The 22,362-nt window shown below is 40.0% G+C and overlaps 1 protein-coding gene across 2 annotated transcripts; it reads left to right on the top strand.

Moving 5' to 3' along the window:
* Window positions 1–237: 237 nt before the first annotated feature.
* On the top strand, window positions 238–21,851 carry ift88 (intraflagellar transport 88 homolog). 2 transcript variants are annotated; one of them, XM_041950791.1, is made up of 26 exons: window positions 238–415; window positions 674–736; window positions 873–932; window positions 1,267–1,320; window positions 1,655–1,718; window positions 2,062–2,131; window positions 2,656–2,746; window positions 3,212–3,316; window positions 4,154–4,256; window positions 5,380–5,726; window positions 6,057–6,127; window positions 6,303–6,389; window positions 7,333–7,432; window positions 9,468–9,554; window positions 9,793–9,979; window positions 10,393–10,501; window positions 10,660–10,810; window positions 10,943–11,058; window positions 11,497–11,549; window positions 11,804–11,869; window positions 11,981–12,087; window positions 14,174–14,246; window positions 15,212–15,229; window positions 15,449–15,499; window positions 18,262–18,369; window positions 20,904–21,851. In XM_041950791.1, exons 1-26 carry the CDS (start codon window positions 296–298, stop codon window positions 21,026–21,028), a joined length of 2,586 nt encoding a protein of 861 aa, XP_041806725.1. In that variant the 5' UTR covers window positions 238–295; the 3' UTR covers window positions 21,029–21,851. The 2 variants fall into 2 exon arrangements, with proteins under 2 accessions (XP_041806725.1, XP_041806724.1); XM_041950790.1 differs by lacking the exons at window positions 15,212–15,229; window positions 15,449–15,499.
* Window positions 21,852–22,362: the final 511 nt, after the last annotated feature.

Here is a 22,362-nt window from a genome sequence, read left to right as displayed (position 1 = left end):
TCTATCTATCTATCTATCTATCTATCTATCTATCTATCTATCTATCTATCTATCTATTGTGCTGGAAACTTATAAGATGGGCATGTAGCGTAGGCTTGTATCCTAGCAACGGATGGAATCAGTTTGGACCAATTGTGTTCATGCTGATTGATGATTGACGCGTTAGTAACCAATCAGAGGTTTGTGAACGAAAGCGTCCCACCCACGCCGCTTTGAATTGTGGGATCGAATCCTGAAACGACCACAAAATTGTTTCTGCCGTTTCTTCGGTTAGAGGTCTGTTTGTTCCGTATTCATGAACGTTTCATTACACCACCTCACTGGAGAAAGAGAAATGGAAAATGTGCATCTTGCTGTGGAAGAGGATGATCTTTACTCGGGTTACAACGACTATAATCCAACATTTGACTCCGAGGTGAGTTGTATGCTAACGTTATATGAGCTAGCGCTGAACTTAACGGCTAGATAGCTCAAATCCGTTTGCATTCAAGTGTACAGATAACTGATAAAATTCATGCTACGTACGGTAGGAGCTGGATAGGTGGCGAACGGCAGCACAAGTCATTTGTGAAATAATTAATAAAGTTGTGTGGGTACAGCGCCTACCTCTGGATTGCACATTGCACTGCATTGCATGCATATGGATTAAGACTAATTACTGACCAATTTCAAGGAACTGGAGAATGATGTGGGCTTCCAGCAAGCAGTGAGGACAAGTCATGGAAGAAGACCTCCAGTGAGTAGCGATTGTGTGTGTGTGGGAGTGAGTGTGTGAGAGAGAGGATACATTTTGGTTCTCACCGCACCCATTTGATGTTAATTGTTAATTTTGTTGTTAATTTTTTGTTCAATTTTTGTCCTTAATTGTCCAGATGACTGCCAAATTTCCTGGCACTGCTATTGGAGCTCGGCCTTTAGCTTCTTCCTTTGGAGTAAGTGAAATGAAATGGAATAACTCTGAATAAGATCTGATTTGAATACTTACACCTGCAGCTCCAGTAAACTTGCACACTGCTTTTCCTTTTAAGACGTTTATGAAATTAGTACAAGATAATAGTCTGGTCCTCGCAAACTTACTTCAGAGAGTCTTTGTCAAACATGACATGAATTACACACTATATTACATAAGCATCTCATTGTGTGAAGAGCACTTGACATATGCATGCTTATCAATTAACATGTTTTTGTCTCATATTTGCATATTGAATGATTTTGTTAGGTACACAAACATAGTCTCACCTATCTTATACCTGTTGTTTCATGAAGTCTCGGATTCCACTGGCCTCTTCAATGGGCAGACCCATGACTGGAGCTGTGCAGGTGAGCAGGACTGACCACTCAAGTGTGCATTTAAGATCCAGAGTAGATTTTACTATCCATTAATCCCATTTAGTACTTAGTGTGTAGTGATTTTAATATGACCAGTGTAGGTTTTGCTCAGTAACCAAGTAAGTTAATTTATATAGCACCTTTCAAGAGTAGATGTCACAAAGTGCTTCACAGAAAAGACAAAAGAGCAAATAACAGAGGAACAGACCTGAAATGCAGATATCAAGTAACATGATAGCTTTGTGATTGTGAAAATGAAGCACATGAGGCAAGCTATCATGATACATGTCTGTTGTTGATTTTTTGCTGTTTTCAAATGTGACAGAATGGAGCAGCCCGACCAATGACTGCTGTCAGAGCAGCAGGTTACACTTCGTCCCTGACCCGTGGTGAGTGCAAAGGACTCTTAAAGAGAAGTTGTCTATCACAGATTTGGATAAACACATCATTTGTTTTTCAGAATTCTGTGGCTGCTCATTTTTCTGTCAGAATTGTGAAACCTTTTCTTCTGGAACACACACAGTTGTAGAGAGACAATGTCAGCATGGTACAAGCAGCAGGGAGCAGTAGTCTTATTGATCTTATTCTGGTTCTTACTGGTTCTAATATTTAGAAACCTGAAGCAATATTTTATTTATTTTTTATTTTTTATTAATATTTTATTATTTATAAGGAAAGATTGTAATTATGTAGACAATATAGTATTCCTGATACACTGATAATTTTTGTCAGGCTCCAACTTTGACCCTCTGGGCCGGTCCAGAGGCCCTGCACCTCCACTTGAAGCAAAGAATGAGAACACGTGAGTTGTCACTTTTTAAACTGATTTGTCTGTTTTAGTGTTTCTTTCAAAATTTTCCCTGCGTTGTCCAAGGTTAGTGTTTTCCCTTAGTAATACCTGTATGTGGCTGGTGTGTGACATAGGCTCTGAAAGTGCACATTTACTCATAAGTTAGGTATAATTCTTTTATCCAAATAAAATGTATCCAAAATGTAAAAGCAATTAATAAAGCAAAATAACGCTTTGCAGTGGAACTGAAAATAATGTAATGAATATTATAATTGTAATATTTTAATTAAGATATTTTCAACTACAATTACGACTCAACTGACTACTAACTAATAAATCCACCGTATTTATATATTTCTAATATATTGTACATGTCACAAAATGCATCATGTATTGGGACAAATTTTGGATCCATCCACTATAAAAGGCTTCTGTCACTCTTCTAACATTTAGTTATTGCTAATCTGTCTCTAAACAGCCGTGTCTTGGGAAGCAGCATTATCACACATTGTATTGCTGTGTCTGTGGTCTTGTAGCCCTGAGGAGAAGATCAAGATCCTGGAGAAGAAAGTGAATGACCTGATAGAAGAGAGCTGCATGGGACAGAGCATGGGGGCCTCACAACTGGTCAGACTCTGTCATTCTTTAACGTACGGTTTAGTAATAATGGCTGTTTGGATCTGGAGAGAAGGGCCTTAAAGTTAAGCAGTACACAGTGATGAAGTTTTCATTGTGTCAGCCCTAAACTCCAGCACACTGGACTGAGTATCAGGCAAAAGTGTATTGTACACTTTCTGTCAGATTCAACATTAATAAAACTTGTGAAGTGCACCAGAAATCCATTTAGAACTGAAGCATCCAAAAGCTCTCTCAAAAAGTGACTTCTTGTAAGTGTTTGGAGATGAACAATAATTTTCAAACAAGGTATTGTTAATGTTGGACATGGGTGTCACTACTGCTGACCTGTGCATGTGGGGTCTGTCTCACTATGGGCATGTGCATGTGTCCCTACTGTTTGTGTGTGTGTGTGTGTGTGTGCGTGTATGTGCGTGTGTGTGTGCGTGGTGCGTGTATGCATGCGTGTTTCTACAGGCTCTTGAAAAAGCCAAAGAGGCAGGGAGGACGGAGAGAGCACTGGTGAGACAGAGGGAACAGTCTGGCAATGCAGACCACATCAATTTAGACCTCACCTACTCCGTAAGTTGTTCCAGTGTCTGTAAATAAAATGATCATTGACTTCCTACAATCTGAAATGAAATGCCTTAAAACTTAAGTGCCACCTTCTGGAAGATACACTCTTTATGCCTGGTTTTAATTACTTATAGCAAAAACTGACCCGTTGTGTTTTACATTCTTACAACCCCTATTCCAAAAAAAGTTGTGATGCTGTGTAAAACAAAAATAAAATTGAATGTGATCATTTGCTAATCCTTTTTGACATCTACTCAACTGAAAAAAGACAGACAGTAGTTGAATGTTTTACCTCATTGAATCATTGATTTTTGTAAATATCTGCTTATTTAAAGTTGATGGCAGCAACAAGTTTCAAACGAGTTGGGACAGGAGCAACAAAAGACTTTTTTGGAGTCAGGGTTACATACATTGTGTGTTTAAGCAGATATTACTCACCAACAAATGCACTCAGGAATGTCAGGTACACGATTAATAGCTGATGTATATGTTAGGATGCATTCTCCTTTTTATTGTTGTTGAGCCCATAATGTTATATGTAGCTTCTATGTTCTCTACTTACATACAGTGATGCTTATTAGATGACAGTGGGAATTCTCTTTCTTTTCATATTCAGTAATATTTTCATGCTGGATGGACACACAATAAAAAAAGTGTCTGTCAGGATTTGAACCTCAGCCAGTCTTCTGTGTCTTCTGTGAAGTGTGCCCACATAGCTGAGTGGTTAACGGCCTCCAAAAGACAAATTAAATTTTGAAGCTGAAGTCTAAAATCAGTTCCCGACTTCATTGCCTGTTTTCTATTATTTGATTTAGAAATATTCAACGTTTCTGTCATTACCAGGTTTTGCTCAACCTTGCCAACCAGTATGAAAACAATGAAATGTACCCAGAGGCCCTAAACAGCTACCAGGTCATTGTGAAGAACAAGATGTTCAGTAACGCAGGTGAGCAGACCACTCAAAAATCATATTCCTTACAGATGTCTAAACTGTGGCACACATTAATCACACATTATGCAGGCAGGACATAAATCTCATGTTTAATATGGGTGTTACGCCTGGCCTATAGGAGCACAGACGTAACAGGAAGAAGAGCCCCCATCTTCCCCAAGTCCCAAGTAGCTACAGAGCCAGAGAGAAAGTTTTACAACCGATCACAATATTTATTTACAAAAAGAAAATGAATGAACAGAATGTTTAAGATACTAAGGTCTTCAGAGTGCACCAAGGCCAAAACAACAAAACAATTCTAACTGGGGAGGATATAACTTACCTAATAAAAACAAAGAAACCAAAAGACATAAGTCTTACCTCCCCAAATAAGCAATACAGGAGAGAACAAACAGTTAAACAAAAACTGGCAGTAAACAAGTAAACAAGATTTTTACAACAGCTGAACAAAGTGTGGCCAAAAATATTCCTTACACTGATTCTGGTCTGACAGTGCAGCACCTCAAAAACAAAACTTGGGGGCAGCCGTGGCCTAGAGGTTGGAGAAGCGGCTTGTGACCGGAGGGTCGCTAGCTCGATTCCCCCCACCGGACTGGCAGAGAAACTTGGGTGTGGTGGAGTATTAAATCCCCCCCGCATGTGTGTCACACACATGCATACATGTGCGATGGGTGAAATGCAGAGACTAATTTCCCAGTTTGGGATTACTAGAGTGAATAAAATTAAATTAAAAAACTAGTAAGTGTACTAGTATAAGTAAAAAAGTATACTACTGCATTTTGCTGACTGAAATATTGTCTTGTGAACTGTAGCACGCCGATGGGAATAAGAAAAACAAGGAAAATTGGAGTATAGTATAGCAGTATAGTATAGTTTGTAGCATTTTATGAGTCGTATAAACCTGACTGGAACAGGGTCTTTGGCCCTCCAGCTTTCTAGAAACAGGCTGTTTGTCTTAAGATCAATAATTTGCATTTTTTTATGTCATTATCTTGTCTCCAGCAGTGGTTGAAATATCCCAGATAACACTAAAACAAAGACAAACTTCATGCATCGGACTGTCATTTGTACTTTTGCTATGCTTCTCCATCAAACTGTGCCCGTGCTGCTCCCCCAGGCCGTCTGAAAGTCAACATGGCCAACATCTACGTCAAACAGAAGAACTACTCTAAAGCCATCAAGTTCTACCGAATGGCACTGGATCAGATCTCCAACGCTCACAAGGAAATGAGGATCAAAATCATACAGAATATCGGCGTGGTCTTTGTCCGCATGGGCCAGTACACTGACGCCATAACATCTTTCGAGCACATCATGAGCGAGAGCCCCAACATTAAGACAGGCTTCAACCTTATCCTCTGCTACTATGCCATCAGCGATAGGGATAGGATGAAGAAGGCCTTTCAGAAGCTCATCTCTGTTCCTCTGGGCATCGATGATGAAGACAAGTACATCCCATCTAATGTGAGTGACAGTAATTTATCTATATTATTTACCTTATAGAATTTAGTGAGTAGGCTGTGTGTGGGCCTTTTATTAATCGAAATGTTCCCTCAGTTTAATTTTTCTTTTTCTCCCAAAAGGCAGGTTGGTTTTCCTATTGAGTAGCGTTTTCAAAATTTTGGAGGGTCATCTTTACATTAACTTGTCTGTATAGCTTTTTGTCTCACTGCAAGCGATGCTTTCGTATGTCTGTTGTAATTTGATCTTCCCAGGATCTGTTACAAAACAGGTCTGATTGGATGTGATGCCTGTAACATCTTAATGTCAGCATTGTCCTGTCATCTTTCTCAGGATGACACCAGCTCAAATATGGTCATTGAGGCCATTAAAAACGACAAACTTCACCAGATGGAGAGAGATCTGTAAGATTCAGCAAAACACGATCATTGTTTTGTTCTTACAAGCCAATGACATTGAAACACTGACACTTTCTCTTCTTTTTTTATGCTGCATTTGAAATACAAGGCATACTGTTGTTTAAATATTAGTGATCGTACCATTTATTTCCTGAGTTCCTGTCCTGTTTTCTCTCTGTAGAAAAGTCCTGACTGAGAAGTACATCATGACCGCAGCCAAGCTCATCGCTCCAGCCATTGAGACTTCTTTTGCTGCTGGATTTGACTGGTGTGTTACTGGGTTTTTATTTTTTTCATCTTAACACCAGAGGGCATACAATGTTCAAGAGCACTCCAGCTCCATTACAGTCCTTTGAGGGACTCAGGAAACACAGAGACATGATTTTCAAGGTGGGAGCTGATATGCAGGTGTAATTGAAGATAGCTGGCAATATTAATAGGTATGATCTGCATGAATCAACACTTTTGCTGACATGCTGTTTCAAATACTTGATCAAAATCCTCTGTTTTCAGACTGAAAATCAAAATTAGGGGAAGGCCATTACATATTGTGTTTTCTATTGATATAGTTCTTCTTAATGAGATTTAAACTTGTCATGGATTTCCCATCCGGAAAGGTTACTGTAAAAGCAAATATAAAACAGCAGATAGCAGTTTTTCAGAGGAAGCTTCAATTGTCAGAGCAAAGTTTGAAAACAGCAGATTTGCCTTTTCTCTCAGAATACTGTTTAGACTTAATCAGAAACAGGAATAATTTGCTTTGATATTTTTGACTGGGCAGGTTTGATGCGCCTCTTGCTGCTGTAATGAATCTATTTAAGAGTGGCTACAACCCCCTCATCCTTTCTTGCCCCCCTCCTTCTTCTCCACATCTTCTCTCCACAACCATTCGGTTGCATTTTTTTAACGAGGGAGTAAGTTTCATCACAGCTTACCTACGACATTTTTTGTTGTAGGAGCTGAGTAAAACCAAAAAAAGCTGGTTGTCACCTGTCAATGTATCAACTAGATCAGATCAGCCCCAGATAAACATGTACTGTATCTTGACAAAGACATTATTAAAAAAACAAATTCAAATGTAGGCTGGATAGCAGCTCTCATGCACCTTTTTGTTTAGACAAAACAAATAACTATACATGCTCTTTGCAGCAAGCAGAGAGTGATGTTACATGATACATAAAGTATTATGCTGTGTATATATGTTTTTTTAGGTGCGTGGACATGGTGAAGAGCTCTCAGTATGTTGAGCTAGCCAACGATCTAGAGATAAACAAAGCCATCACCTACCTCAGACAGAAGGACTTCAACCAGGTGACAGTTTGAACAGTTTAAAGGGCAATACCACTCAGTTTAAACACCTCACTCCTTTAGGCTGTGGTTGTTGCCACAGTTGCAGCAAAGGTCAACTACAGGCTGCACACCCCACCGTTAATGTTCTACCTGCAAATGATTTATTAGAGCTCAGTAGGAAATCTTAATATTTCCTTGTAACATGCCAAAGGGGGAGCCGCCCTGTGCTCATATTTGACACCTTGTGATACATTATTGTCGTAGTTCAAACCAAACATTTAATGGGAATCCCTGAAACTAAAATCTCAGCTATAGAAAAGGTCCTCTCATTAAAGCTCAGCAATGCTGTGTGCACCGGGTAGCAGTTACATTTATACATTGTTAAAGTGAGTGGTATTTCCCTTTAAATATATGTAACATGAGGACGATCTGTTCTTTGTTGTTCTTTTTATATGTGTTTTTTCCATCTTTTATACAACATTGTGTTTCCGTACAGTTATTAGCCAGTGTTGTTTATATATGTCAGTTTTCTCCTAAGGCTGTTTTAAAAGTGTGCAGCATCAGACTCAAATTTTCCCCTTCTCATTGCCCTCCATTCTGTCTTGCTTTTGTCTTGTTTCCTTCCCATCTGCATGCCTAAGGTTGAGGTATGTGTGCCTTCTGTTTCCATGTTCGCATTTAGATTGTGTTGGTTTCCCCTTACATGTCACTATTTGAGCATATCTGATCCATGTAACGGCACTGCCAAGAGAAGTTGGAGAAGCAGTTATTGGTTTAAAACCCACAGACCAGTGAGGAAAATCTGGGGCAGAAAGGAAATTCTAACCAGGGTTCCTTCTTTAACAATATACCGCTGAGCTCTCACTGAGCGGAGCTGCTCTGTGGCAAACCGTAGAACACTGATGGCACCTTTTCCACTTCTGTTGAATTGCAGTAGCCAACTGTCCTGCACAGACAGATGTTACATCTGTGGAACCCCAAAACGTGCAATATTAAATAAAAAAAGAAAGACATTATGAAATAAATAACAATATGATTAAAATATTTGTGAAATCACTGAAGAAATCATTGAAACTTCACTTTCATTATTATGAAAAGTTATTTCATTGTTCATTTTCATAATAAGTGGATAGTTCAAAATGCTTCTTGTTTCAGAAAGTTTTGTTTCATCATGACATTATCCCTGATAACACATTTCACGCCAAGTTTTATGTCATAATGACACTTTTTATTTCATGTCACTTTTCATGACCACCCTCTCACCCTTCAGCCAATCACATACCTGCTGCCTGTCTTTAACAAGCAAGCTCAACAGCTGCCACTCAATGTGGTCAGTAAGCTCCTGTCAGCTAGAGCAACAACAATACAGCCATTTTTCTGAATCAACCAACTAGAGGCTGCTGCTGTAAAGAAATACGGACACAGTAATTAAGCTTCTGTAACTTTTAAGGCTTGTGTGTCTTTGTCTGAGGAACTGTGACCGCTGTCATGAAAGGTTCTATAAAACTGTGAGGAAAATAAGAAGGATGAAATAACATTCTACAATAATGATGCAATAATTGACTTTCTGTAATGTCTTAAATTGTTTCACAGATTATTCCTTATTTAATATTGAACAATTTGGAGCTCCATATACATCTGATGCATGTGTGTGGTGCTTTTATACTCAGACAGACAGACAGATGTGGTGGTGGTGTAACCTGCAGGATCAGTGCAGCTGTAGCCTAGCTGGTGGTTTGTCACAATGTGAGCTTTTACACACAGATACTGTTGGAAAGTCTTCCCAGTATATATTACACTTACAGTGGCCAATTAAATGGTAAGGCTTTCATTTCAAAAAGCTATGTCTTTGGAGAAAAAGCTCATGAGGTATGCTATTGCATCCTCTTCATGCTTTTTGAACTTACTTTGTGTTTATGGTTCCTTCACTGGTCTTCTTTATATACTGTCATTTTCCAAAATAGACATTTAACTCCTGGGAATTCAGCTTGTACTTAAGATATACAGTATTGCTGTGTAACTTTTACCCTGACAGCTTTTTGTTATGTGTAATCAGGCAGTGGAAACTCTGAAGACATTTGAGAAGAAGGACAGCCGAGTAAAAAGTGCTGCAGCCACCAACCTCTCTTTCCTCTACTTCCTGGTAAGATCAAAAGGCAATCTGATAACACACATAAAGAAAGCAGATGGGGTTGGAATTACTTTAGAAGCCTAATGTCTAAATTAGATTAAATATTTTTTGCCCTGAAACTGCAATGAAAAACACATTTGGTGTCAAGTATACTTAAAGATAAATCTAAGCATAGTCATAAGGATGGCTCAATCACAGCCCCCATTTTCTGTACCAACCTGCCCCTAATAGATGCTATCCTCTGTTACAGGAGAAAGACTATGACCAGGCCGAGAGATACACTGACCTCGCCATGAACGCTGATCGTTACAACCCGGCAGCACTTATCAACAAAGGCAACACAGTGTTTGTCAAGCAAGATTATGAGAAGGCTGCAGAGTTCTACAAAGAAGCGCTGAGGAATGATTCCTCCTGCACTGAGGCCCTCTACAACCTGGGTGACATGATCCATTTCCACATTGGTTCATTCATTCATGCTCCTCTCATAATGCAAGGATCATCCCAGAATGTTTTGACAAATGTTCAAGTAAACTTGTGCTAATGATTTCTCTACAACAATCATTTCATATCAGTCTCAGTGAACAGCTTTGGGTGAAGAAAGAGCATTCGCACATGATCCTTTTAGTGTCTCTGTGAGGTAATGATCACTACTGGCCTACAGTATGATTCAGCCATCAGAGGTAGACTCAGCTGATGTTAAAAATGTCCACTTGCTGTGTATCAAGTATACTGTCAGGACTTAGTGTGTCACCTTTCCAAGGGAATATCTGTGGCCATCAAAGAAACTTGTTATTGGATCAGTATCAGATTTGCTGGATTTGAAAGTTTGCCTCCAATCCACTTGTACCAGGTCTGACCTATAAAAGACTGAATCGTCTGGAGGAGGCCCTGGACTGCTTCCTGAAGCTCCATGGCATTCTGAGGAACAGTGCCCAGGTCATGTACCAGCTGGCCAACCTGTATCCAACTAATGAGAAGTGTGATTGGTGAATGTGTTTGTCTGTGTGTCACATGGGTTAACTGCTTCAAACTGTTATACCGCAGCAGATGTTGCTGGGAAGGTGTTCATGTAGGGATTCGTGTGAGCATCTGTTGGTCCTTGACTCATTGGCTTCATCTATGAGCTTCTGGAAGATCCCCAACAGGCAATCGAGTGGATGATGCAGGTCATCAGTGTAACTCCCACTGACTCCCAGGCACTGGCCAAACTGGGAGCGCTGCATGATGGCGAGGGGGACAAGTCCCAGGCCTTCCAGTACTACTGCGAGGTACAGGAAGCCTAGCTGAATGTTTTTCTGTCTTTGGCCTAATTGACTCATTTGTCATTTCACCGATTAATTTAACATTACAGTGCATGCTGTAAAAGTGTGCTGATGTTGTTGGGTTGTGTTGCTGTCCAGTCCTTCAGGTACTTCCCCTCCAACATCGACGTGATTGAGTGGCTCGGGGCTTACTACATTGAGACACAGTTCTGTGAGAATGCCATTCAGTACTTTGAAAGAGCCACACTCATACAGTAAGTAACCGCTAATTCATAGTACTGTAGAGGATAATAGCAGGATAAGTAACAAATTATACAGATGTGCATAAAATGAATGATAATTTTAGCAAGTAGCAGCTTGAGCATTTTTTTTTTTGGTAAAATCAAGTCTTAGGAGGAGTTCTATCATGCTGAAAAATATCTGTGAAATTATGTTATTTCTACATTTTTCTGACATGATCAAGTGGTTCGAGCCTTATTTCATCTTGTTTTGATTGTTGTGTTTGTCTTCTTTCACCAATCGTGAGGCGTGTTCTCATCTGGAAGTAGTTTCTTTATTGAACAAAGAGGACTGATGGTTTGGCTTTGTTCACCTTCCAGCTGAATTCACAATTGATTTGTACCAATCTCTTAAAAAAAAGTTCAGTGCAGGGTTCTGTGTTCATACTGATGGGGTATCTCTCTGTTTCTCAGACCAACCCAGGTGAAGTGGCAACTAATGGTGGCAAGCTGCTACAGAAGAAGTGGTGAGAATGATTCTGGTGTTTCATGGCATAATAAAATAGCATGTTACCACCTATCCTCTGCCAGGTTGATACTGAAAAACTGAAAACCACATCATAGACAAGTAGATTCACTCCCAGACTGTGGACTGTTGTGAGGAAAGTGTAGGAAACTCAGTTTCAGAATCACTGACTTCGTCTGCTTTTTTGCTGAGTGAACTAGTGATGAGTTTATTTAATGTTATGAACACTGATTTTTTTTCTTTTTTTCTTTACAGGAAACTACCAAAAAGCTCTGGAAACATATAAAGACATTCACCGCAAGTTTCCAGAAAATGCTGAATGTAATTCATCTCGTTTGTTACACAAGTTTCAACAGAACCCCTGACCAACAGCAGACGATCCACTGATCAGTGGAGTGTAAAGAAAATACAAACTGTGTGTGTTTTGTCCAGGCCTGCGTTTCTTAGTGAGGCTGTCCACAGACATGGGATTGAAGGAAGTCCAAGAATACGCCACCAAGCTGAAGAAGGTGGAGAAGATGAAGGAGATCAGAGAGCAGGTACTGTGTGTCTCTCTGGGCTGTCACGCTTTACTTTTAAAGCAGTTTGTAGCATGTCTATGTAAATAAACCTCTGTTCTGCTGTTCTCTACCACCAGTTGCCCGACTGATTCACCCTGCATGCAGTCTATAAAAGCTTTTACAGCTGTCATCACTTAATGTCCGATAACTCATAAGTGTGGCACAAAGGAAGGGAAAGGATGTATATTACATTTCCAGTTTGTTTGAAACAAATAGAAGAAGAGATGGGTAGTTAGCAGGAACCTCAATAATTAACATCACTGTCTAGAAATAGAAAGCTATTGAGGAAGATGTCACAGTGCTGTCAACTGTATAAGACTGACAGTAGATCTGTTCAGATGTAATCACCTAAAATAGAGATCAGATAAAAATATTCTGGATTACCGCTCAAGGGTCCCAACTCATCAAAAGAAATAACTCACTAATGATTTCATGTGTAAGATTTACTTTAACTAACATAAAACAAGCTGCTTATTTGAATGAAACAGCGTTTAAATCATTGAACATCTGAATAATATTACCATTATGCAGCCCCATAAATGACCTGCTTGTCTTGCAGTTGTTATGTTACAGACCTTTCGTAAACTTTCATTAATCGTCTTTTCCTCACTCCTGTCGACTTTCCTGGACAAGAACAAGCTGTACGAAAACATACACACATCCTTTTGCCATAACATGGGTCAGTGGTCACCACAGCTCCAGAAAAGCATGAAAAAAACAGCTGTTTTTCACCTCTTTTGTTTTTTCATGAATCAGACCGTGTTCAGAGGAGAGCGGATGTACAGCTGTTCAACACCTGGCTGACGCTGATGCTGGGTCATTTAAAACAGTTGTTTGGTTTGGAGAGTCGTCAACATATCTGATGCTACATGCAGTTGTTTGGATTAGATAAGTGGTTTGATTGTAGCCGGTCAGGATGATTGTAGCTGTACGGTGAAAATGAAGTCTGTGTTTTCCTTATCTAGAATAACTGGAGACATATCCCTAGATTGACATGCACTGTTTGCTTGTATCTGAGGTTTAGACACCTTGAAAATGATCCTACGAGACCTGCTTCAATATACCATAAACTAGCATCCTCTTTAGTTCTCTGCTGCTGTTCTTGCCTTCTTTTCTTCTTTCATTTTTGTCTTAAAAGTGTTCACCACTGATTTGGCATTGCAAATAAATGCTTGATCAGAAAATCACCCAAAGGCCCTAAATATCACATAATTTAACTGATTTCTGTATTGCATCCTTATCTTAAAGGATGCAATAACTACTAAGGATGGTGGCTGCCAAATTTAAGATCCACGCCCAAAATAGATGAAAGGCCTGTGATTAAAAAAAAAAGGTGTGGTTCTGAAGGACGGGATTCAGAGCAATGGAGTCGTGTGCCTTTGTCCAGTGGAGATATGCATTAGAGCCAGGAACAGATGAGAAGGATGACTTTTTCAAATCACAAGCAGCTGCTCTTGAGTCAGAGATGCTGCTGGAGCGGAGAAACAATCCTACTGAGACTGACAGAGCCAGAGGGTTGACTCATTAATCCCCAAATTTTCCAAACTGATTGTCAGCGTAAAGCAACTGATCCTACTAATATTACTGCATTATGAGTGCAATGATGAATGACTTGAACCGAAACGTATATATGAAAATCAAATCACTGCTGTAGCTGATTATTTTCACAATTTTGTCTCAATCATTGCTGCTAAATGCTCATTGTGGTAGTGTTTCCTAAATGGACTCCCCGTCTGGTTTATTTCACACAATCTGGAAATGCAAGACGTACTTACATGTGAGATAATTTCACAAACTGTTTTTGTGCCAATAAAACTGACTTTTAAAGAGACGATTAAAGAGAGAGGTGAAAAGCAACACAGGCTCAGCACTGGAAAAGATCACTGTAATCCAACTATCAAGCATGAAATGTCTCTGCTCTTCCTCTTTGGGGGCGTGATATTATTTATTTTTTGTTCTGTTTTTTTAACCATATACATGTTTTAGAATTGTGTTTAATCATTTTTGTCTTTTTAATTTGATCTTAGTTTTTCTCCATCCCTCCTGACTCTTTCTCTTCCTGCAGAGGGTGAAGTCGGGGCGGGAGGGCAGTGCCAGAGGTCGTAGAGAAGGCCGAGAGGGCAGCGCCGGAAGTGCTGGTGAGTCAGTGGGCATAGGTCTGGAAATGTTTGCAAGATGCATCATAACTCCACGTTTTGTAAAAGTACATCCAGAGTCCAGAATTTGGATATTTGTCTTATTGAAAAAATTATTTATCTGAAAATATCAGTGTTTATATTCTTCAGAGTGAGGTGTAGTAGAAGTTTTGTTTTGGTAGCCTTTAGGGTCAGGTCATTTATTTATGTAGGGGTTGTTTTTGTGCATGTATGTCATGACTTCCCTCTCTCTACCTGTTACTCACACATGCTGCTGGGTAGCAAGTGTCTCCACACCTGTCCTCACCTCTCCTAAGAAGGCCAGCACCATGGGTATACCTCGATACACCTCACGGAGTCCTGGCTAGAGTCATTTTGAGATACAAAAATGTGGAATGCTAATGCAGGCTCATGTCTTTGTAGTATTAGACCGTTTGGGTTACCTGTGAACACTGAGTCGTCCACAGCAGACACCAGAGATGAACGTCCACAGTTTTAGCCCTCCTTCACGACAGATCCACAACAAATACAGACACATACTCTAGACTGGCTCCACGACTGGAAAGCTGGCTCGTCAGCAGATTTTAAACGCAATCCAGACAAACTAGAGGGTAGCCAAAAACTGTAACAAGGCCCAGCTTTGCTCTGTTGTGCAGCTAAACCTTCTGTAGTGTAGTTAAATATATACAGTATATCAGGCACCTGTTAATGTGCCTGCTGCTCCACTCGGCCAAGACTTCAATTATTCTACTGTGTCCTGACAAATTAGATTAGAAAAACCTCAAACTTTTGTGCTTTTGCTTTTCGATTTAGTTTCATTCTTCCAGAGCTGTAACTGGATCTGTTAAAAAGAAGCATTTCAACATCATCAGACATGCTCGATTCTTTGTAGTTTAATACTGGTCATGACACTTTTAAGTTGTTAAATAAACCCCAAACCCTTTTCTTACTTTGTCACGGCACGTCAGAGATGGATGTTAAAGCAGGTGAGAGAATTAAGCTTATAAAATGGCAACAAATGATTTCTCACACATGGACACATGCTAGTGTAATCATTTCTCTCTGTACTTTTTATGTTTTGCTCTCTATTTCTGTGCAATTAGTTTCAGTCAACTCTGTTATCTTTCTTGTCTTTTTTCTTTCTGCTGGTCTTTGGCTCTTCTGGCTTCATTTCTGTTGTCTCTCGCTTCCTCTTTGCTGCCCAGTATCTCAGCCTGAGTCTAAACAACTCAGTCCACAGTTGGACTCAGGGAGAGGTAAGATTCTCACTCCAGATCAACCATGTGAAACATGCTGGTTAGTAGGATTGTACTTCTGGTCATATGGTCACAAGACTGAGATCTTACATTGTTAAGTTTCCACAAGAATTGACAACATTGAAAACAGATTAAATTTACTCTACCAATCTGTATTACTGATTGGCTAAACTCTTAAAAGCCAGTCACATGAACCTCCTGCATTTATCTCATGGCCATTTATCTATTTTTACAGGGACCGTTCACATTAATCAGCATCACTGTAAATGAGTCAAAAGGTCAATCTTCAGCTGTTGTTTTAGCCAGATGTTAGATTAGCCAGATTAGTCAAATGTTAGATTTTGCGCTATAATGCATGAACATCTTTCTTTTTTTAATTCACCATTTGCTATCAGAAGTTCTTAAAATGTTGATAGATTAAAAAAAAGAATTGGATAGAAGTAGCTTTCAACCACAGCAGTAGTAATTTGTGTGGGCTTTCTGTTTATGCAAGAAAGCAAAAGTTTATTCATACAGACCATTCACAGCTTCATTTAAAGGGCCACATCGCAATAGGAAAATGGAAAAACGCACATAGTTTCACTGGCTTTATACCAGCGTCTTAATCTGTTTTATAAAAGTACTGCATCTTTCACACGGAGTACGAAATGAATGCAAATCATTTTTACTACTCAGAACTGTCTGAGTGAAGTTTTGAGCGTTGTGCACTTGCACAGCAGATGTGAGTGGTTAGAACAGTTTTCCGTAGGTAAACACACAAGTCGAGAAACCTAAGTATAGCGTTACGGTCAAAACACCTGAAACTGGTCCAAAAATCTTGGCTGACATGCAGCTGTGATGTTGGCCTGCGGTCGGGGTTTTCACTGAGCGCGCTCACTGAGGAGGAGGCACTGATCACCCAAACCTCTTTCAGACATTTGAGAAAACCTCTAGTGCACCTGAGACTTTTCCATCGTTTCTGCAGAGTCTGCATGTTTTCAGCACTCAAAGTTGCGTGTGTGTGTGAGAGAGAGTGCGTGAGCTGCAGGATCCAACACATGCCCAAATATTTCTTACTATATTTGTTTTTCAACTTGTTTCTCTCTGTGCAATAAATGAACAAATTTAGGTTATGGTTGTAATATTGAATGAATATCATGAAGTGGCTCTGAGTATTTGTTTTCCTTATTTTTGACCCTTTTATGATCTTAAAGTGTTTCACATGGTTTTCCAAATACGAATGGGCTGGAAAAAAAGATGCAAAAGCCAGAAAGTTGACTCATGATATTGATCAGTGTTTTAATCACACCGTCACAGAAATATTTTGGCTGATCGTGCTATGGAGAAAATAAATCTTTGCAACTTTAATTATGGAAACTGTTACATGCAATTTGAAGTGTGGCTTCCAACCTGTCATGTCATCCCTCTTTTCTGCGTGTCCCAGTTGTGTATTATAAAAGAGAGACGCCAAGAAAGAGGGAAAAAGGGAGAAAAAAGGTCTATTTTCCAGCAGAGGTTTCAGTTTGCCAGCAGTATGAGAGGCCTCATGTGAGACGTTTGAGACTTTGAAGGAAGCTAGAATATTGGGCCTCCTTCTCCTTCCTGTTTTCCAGCTTTCTGCCTTTGCTCTCGTCAGTTTCCAAGGCTACCTGGCAGCCAGATGTGGGCTGCTTCTGCCTGTAATCATGTCTGTCCTTTAGCTCAGTAGACCACTCTGTCAGCCTGTCTTCTGAGCCTGGAACACACACACACACATTGTACATTACATCTCATGAAGAGTATCAGCTCTGTGTCGTTAGGTGCCGAGCTGCTGTTCTTCAGCGTCTTGCTAAAGGACTAATGGGATGCAGTACTGCTACATTTTGGTTGATTGATGGTATCTTGTAACTGTTAGGCTAGTAATTCCTAACCAGGGTGCTCTGAAATAACTCAGCTAGTTAAAAAATAAATGTACTTATGATATGGTGAAACAAAAAAACTCATTTGCATTTAGAAAATGTAAATCAAATCAGTGTGAGGCTGAGCTGTAGTGAATGTCTTGTTAAATTTATCATTAAACTACCGGCTACAATGCACAGGACACACCTCACTCACACCCGTTTGACAGCGTGGGAAATACTTCCGATAGCTGAAAGTAAGAGATTAAGGGTTCAAGCTTTCTGCTTTTCCAACTGTTGTATGAAAGTAAACTTGACAAAAGCAACTTAGCATAAAAATATAAATCAAACCTAAACAATGGCACTTGTAGGATCATGTTGTTTTGTTTGGAAGAAGGATTGTACAAATATCAACTTTTTTGTATTTAAATGTTTATTGTGTTTTTTTAAATTCATGTTTAGTTTTAAAATCATGCGCGCGCACACACACACACACACACACACAAATCTTTCATAACCTACTGTCTCTGTGAGATGAAAATCTCACATCTCCACCATGTTGACTTTTCAGAATGTGAGAAAAACAAACTTACTTTCAGTTTGACCTCCGTAAAGTTTTGACTCTAGTTGAGTTTGAAACTGTTGAGGATGCAAACAGTCATGAAGCTTCTCACACCACACCTGACATCGTCATATGACAGTGATATGAACACAGACAGCACACCCCGAGATTAAACTTGTCTCACTACACGAAACATAAGTGCTCCACCACTGAGGAACATGTAAACACCTTTTAACTGTATCAGAGGAACACAGCTGTGATGAGTGATGCTTTAAAACGGTCAAAATTCAGTACATTTGCTAATTCTAGGTATGTGTTTGTGTCTGCTTGTGTGCTTTGTGCAGATAGCGGCCACAGCAGCAACAGCACAAAAGGAGAGCGACTGAGTGCCAAGATGAGGTCACTTCCTGGTTCCAATGAGCCCTACGAGGCCAGCAGCCCAAAAGAAATAGGTGAGAAAACATTTTTCCTCTGGCTCGCTCTCCCTTCTGTAATCAATTACATGATATAAGCTGCCTCACTTCAAACCTTTAATTAAATTAAATCCTTGAGGGCGGGCCCTCATCGACAGTGATGTTGAGTAACAATTTAAACTGACGTAAAAGAGACAAAATATATAAAAGATGCAACTTACAAAAAAATGTTCAGTTAAACCAGGTGCATACAGAAGCTTAGGGGTTCATGATCACAGATTTAAATTTACTGTGGGATAACACAGTGGTAATCTTTAGGATGCTTTGTAAGGAGTTCCAGGTAGTTGGGGCAGACCTGTAGTGAAAGCCAGTTTTTAGACTGAGTTTGACCAAACTACCATAAGTGAAATACAGGAAGTCAGCTTCCCAATAAGGGACTTACAGATAAACACACACATATGCCTATCCTGTCTCACAGACAGAGAACACCACCAATCTAAGAGCAGGATGAAAAACAGCATCCAAGCCTGCAGAGTAGAGTCAGGAGCCTGCCTATAAATCACACCACCATAACCCATAACTGAGAGAAAAACTGCTGCGACAATCCAGAAAAGAGTCTGTTAATTACTGTATATTTAAATGTCAGCTTGTCATCTATCTGAATACCAAGGTATATTCTGTGACTCTCTCAGAATTAGATCCTTGTCCAGTGGAATATATCAAGCGTTTTTAATCTCTGGCTCTAGAGAACAACATAAACTTAGTTTTATGTGCATTCAAAAGAAGTTTAAGATCATTAAGTGCAGCTTGGAGGATGTTACAGGAATGTTGCAAGCTTTCCACAGCTAGCTGAGCAGAGTCAGCCATGCAGGACAATATTTTATTATCTGTTATAAAAAAAAAAAACAACTCCAGTTCACTGACTGCTGCAGATCAGACAGGTGATCCTGGAACCGACATCATTCAGAATATATAAAAGCAAGGAATGATCTGCCGCATCATGTGCCTTGGCAAAGTCATTCACAACCAGAGTGATAGCAGAAAGCGTTTTATGTGTAGACCAGAGAGAACAGAGTTTGTGGTGAGGAATTCCTTCAGTTGACAGTTAATGAGTGGCTCAGAGTTTTAGCGAAGCAGAGTAATTACAATTTTGGTGTGTAGTTATTTGGATGGCTCCTGTCTCCAGCCTTGTGCAACAGGATAACAGAGACAGGATGTGAATTAAACTGAGAGGCATGATTTGGAGTGGATAGATAATTATGATTAATGAAAAGATGGTCACTAGCAGGAACGGCTCCATTATCCAATGAACCCTATGAGAGCTCATCATTCATACTCACCCTCTTTTGTCTCTGAACATTTACGTCTCAACCACCAATCTCATATATGGACATACCAGATAATGACAGAATTCAAACAGTTGTCATCCGGAGTCTGCATCTCGCTGCTGTCTGAAAGTTGCCCACAATAATATTTCCCACAAGGAGAGCAGGAAACGTGTTTTTTCAGTCTCTGATCGACCACGAGAAGACAAACAGTTCACTGTGTTTGGTGAAGTGCTTCGAGTGGTTTGTAGACTAGAAAAGTGGCGTGTAATTTCAGTCCATTCACCGTTTGGAAGTACCTACGACCTGATTGCAAACACTGTCTGTGCGTGGAGAGTTCTGCTCGTCAGCATATTTATCTATTTATTTCATATTTATTTTGTATCCTCAGTAACATTTTCTTAAACATGAACTAACACATGTAGAATCCTCTATGGGATCCTCTATGTGGGATGTATTTGAGACCTTTTTTCACTGAACGTAGCACGACGACTGGAAGCGGGGGAGGCTGCAGGAACTGTTCCACTGACCTTGAACACAAATCAGATGGAGACCTTTGACTAACACGTTTGAGAACCGTCTGCGTTCATAATGAACACTAGTTGTATTTTCTAATTTAAACATCACTCATTTTACATGACGTCGCTGGACGAAGAACACGACACGTGAACAACATTTTCTGTCAGTGACAGTTTCTGTCGTCGTCCTCCTCCTCTCCCTAATCTCATATATTCATCTGATGCCACTTTCCTGATATATTTTCAAGTTCTGCACCTTGTTGACAATGATGATATTCACAATAGATGACCTGCATGTTCATGAAACATACAGGAACCACCACTGCTTCATTTTAGGTTTAATGTGACTTTGAGTGTGGTGTTAGAAGTTTTTTTCTTCCCCTCAATCAAATGAATTCTAAAAGGCAGCGAGCTGAAGGCTGAAGACTGTTCACTGCATGTTGTCCTAGTTTTATTCTGATGTCTGAATTCAAAGTATGACTCAGTTCTTTACAACACTTATGCTTTCTGATGGATGTATTTGTGATATAAAGAAGGGCTCACAGGCAAAGTTACTTTAAAGTGTTCAGCAGCATCATCTTCAGCACCACAGCCAGCCAACGTTAAGAAGCTCTGAACAGCGTGGCGTTCACTGGCTCCAATGTGCTGATATGGGAAACCAGTGTAGAAATGTAAGAGCACTCATAGAAAAAAAGATCACAAGTAAAACCTCTGCTCCTCTCGTGTGCAGACGCGTCCTACGTGGACCCACTGGGGCCTCAGATGGAGAGGCCAAAGACGGGAGCCAAGAAGCGCGTGGAGGACGACGACGACTTTGCGGACGAAGAGCTGGGAGACGACCTGCTGCCGGAGTAGCTGCTTCCACCCTCTGCCTTCACTGCGTTGTTGGAACTTTTGCACTTTTGTCACCGTTGAAATGTTGAACTTAGCTCTTTAGCAAAAACCAGAAATGTTAGAGTCCATGAGTGAGATGTCTTTACCTCTGTCAGAGTGGCCATCTGTCTTACATCTGAGTAGCCATGCTTGAAAAGCACAATATTTATACATACCCAATTAGCTTGTACCCTGAATACCTATATACATGGAATGAATGTCAAGAAAACATCTACAAGAAGCTGATTCCAGTGCAGTCTGGAACTAGAGTGTCGTTTTGGCTGTGTTCTCCAGTGTTTTTAAAATGAATGAATCAAAATGAGGTTACAGAGCTGGATTTTAACTTTACCTTTGAATGTGTTTACATTCATGTCTGATGAAGTGTGTAGAAGTTACAGAGTTATCCTCCCCAGAGTTAATGAGCTCTGAGTTCCATACCGTTCACTCAATATGGATGTGAACGCCCTGAAACATGTCTCAAGCTGAAAGTCTGCATTTTGACCTCACTGTCACCTTTTCATTTGAAATGCAGTGTTGGGACACAGGCACAGAGCCAACACAATGAACATATCACTGTTCTGATAGTTTTGACTGCACTGGGAACCTTCTGGAAAATCCATCAACATGATACACCAAACGTATGTAATGCACACGCATCGGGTCCTGCTTCCTTTCCTCCTTATTCTAGAAATGTTCATTTGTAGTGAACTATTTTTTTTTGTTCTTGTTCACTTCCACATTGTTCATTCTGTGATTAAAAGACAAAATATTTTAACTATTCAGCAGAGAGGTTGAGCAGTCTCCTTCTGAGCACAGTAGATAAAACCAAAGCATGTGTCCTGTTACAATCTGAGTTATTAATGTGAGGTTTTCCCTGGCAAGGCAGCAGATCAAACCGGAGATTTAGTGGAGGTTAAGCTGTATTGAATTAAGCTTTAAGTGCCTTTTTATATGTACAATATAATTGAAAGCTTTTGCCTCGCATAAATCTTGATGGCATAAATTCACTGCACGCGTCATACTGGCAGGGGGATATGGGGTCTTTGAAAGAGAAAAGACACAAAAATGTGCTTTCAGCGGTCATATCAAATCCTTTGTATGTTCTCGTTTGACCTTGACGTTATAGTTTGTGACAGCACAGCAGACAGGAGGTTGGAATAAGATCCAGTTTATCTTGAAGTGAGGAGACCAGTGTGACTCCAGGATCCAGCAGAGCCAGTAGTCCGGACCTCCCTCTTGCGTGAACGCTGGCCTCTTTTCCTACCGTGGCTGGAGGTTAAAGACGGGACTTTTATCTGTCAGTTCAGTTTGACTCG

The sequence above is a fragment of the Chelmon rostratus genome, chromosome 13 (genome assembly GCF_017976325.1).
Source record: "Chelmon rostratus isolate fCheRos1 chromosome 13, fCheRos1.pri, whole genome shotgun sequence".
Taxonomy (NCBI): Eukaryota; Metazoa; Chordata; class Actinopteri; order Chaetodontiformes; family Chaetodontidae; genus Chelmon; species Chelmon rostratus.
The sequence above is the reverse complement of the archived record's forward strand: the minus strand, read 5'-3'. Positions and strand labels throughout refer to the sequence as shown.

Coding starts and splice junctions, on each gene's coding strand:
- ift88 (XM_041950791.1), top strand. CDS start 296: ATGAACGTTTCATTACACCACCTCACTGGAGAAAGAGAAATGGAAAAT. Junction 7,433..9,467: donor GACAGAAGGACTTCAACCAG/GTGACAGTTTGA, acceptor ATGTGTAATCAG/GCAGTGGAAACTCTGAAGAC. Junction 11,870..11,980: donor GTTTCCAGAAAATGCTGAAT/GTAATTCATCTC, acceptor TGTTTTGTCCAG/GCCTGCGTTTCTTAGTGAGG.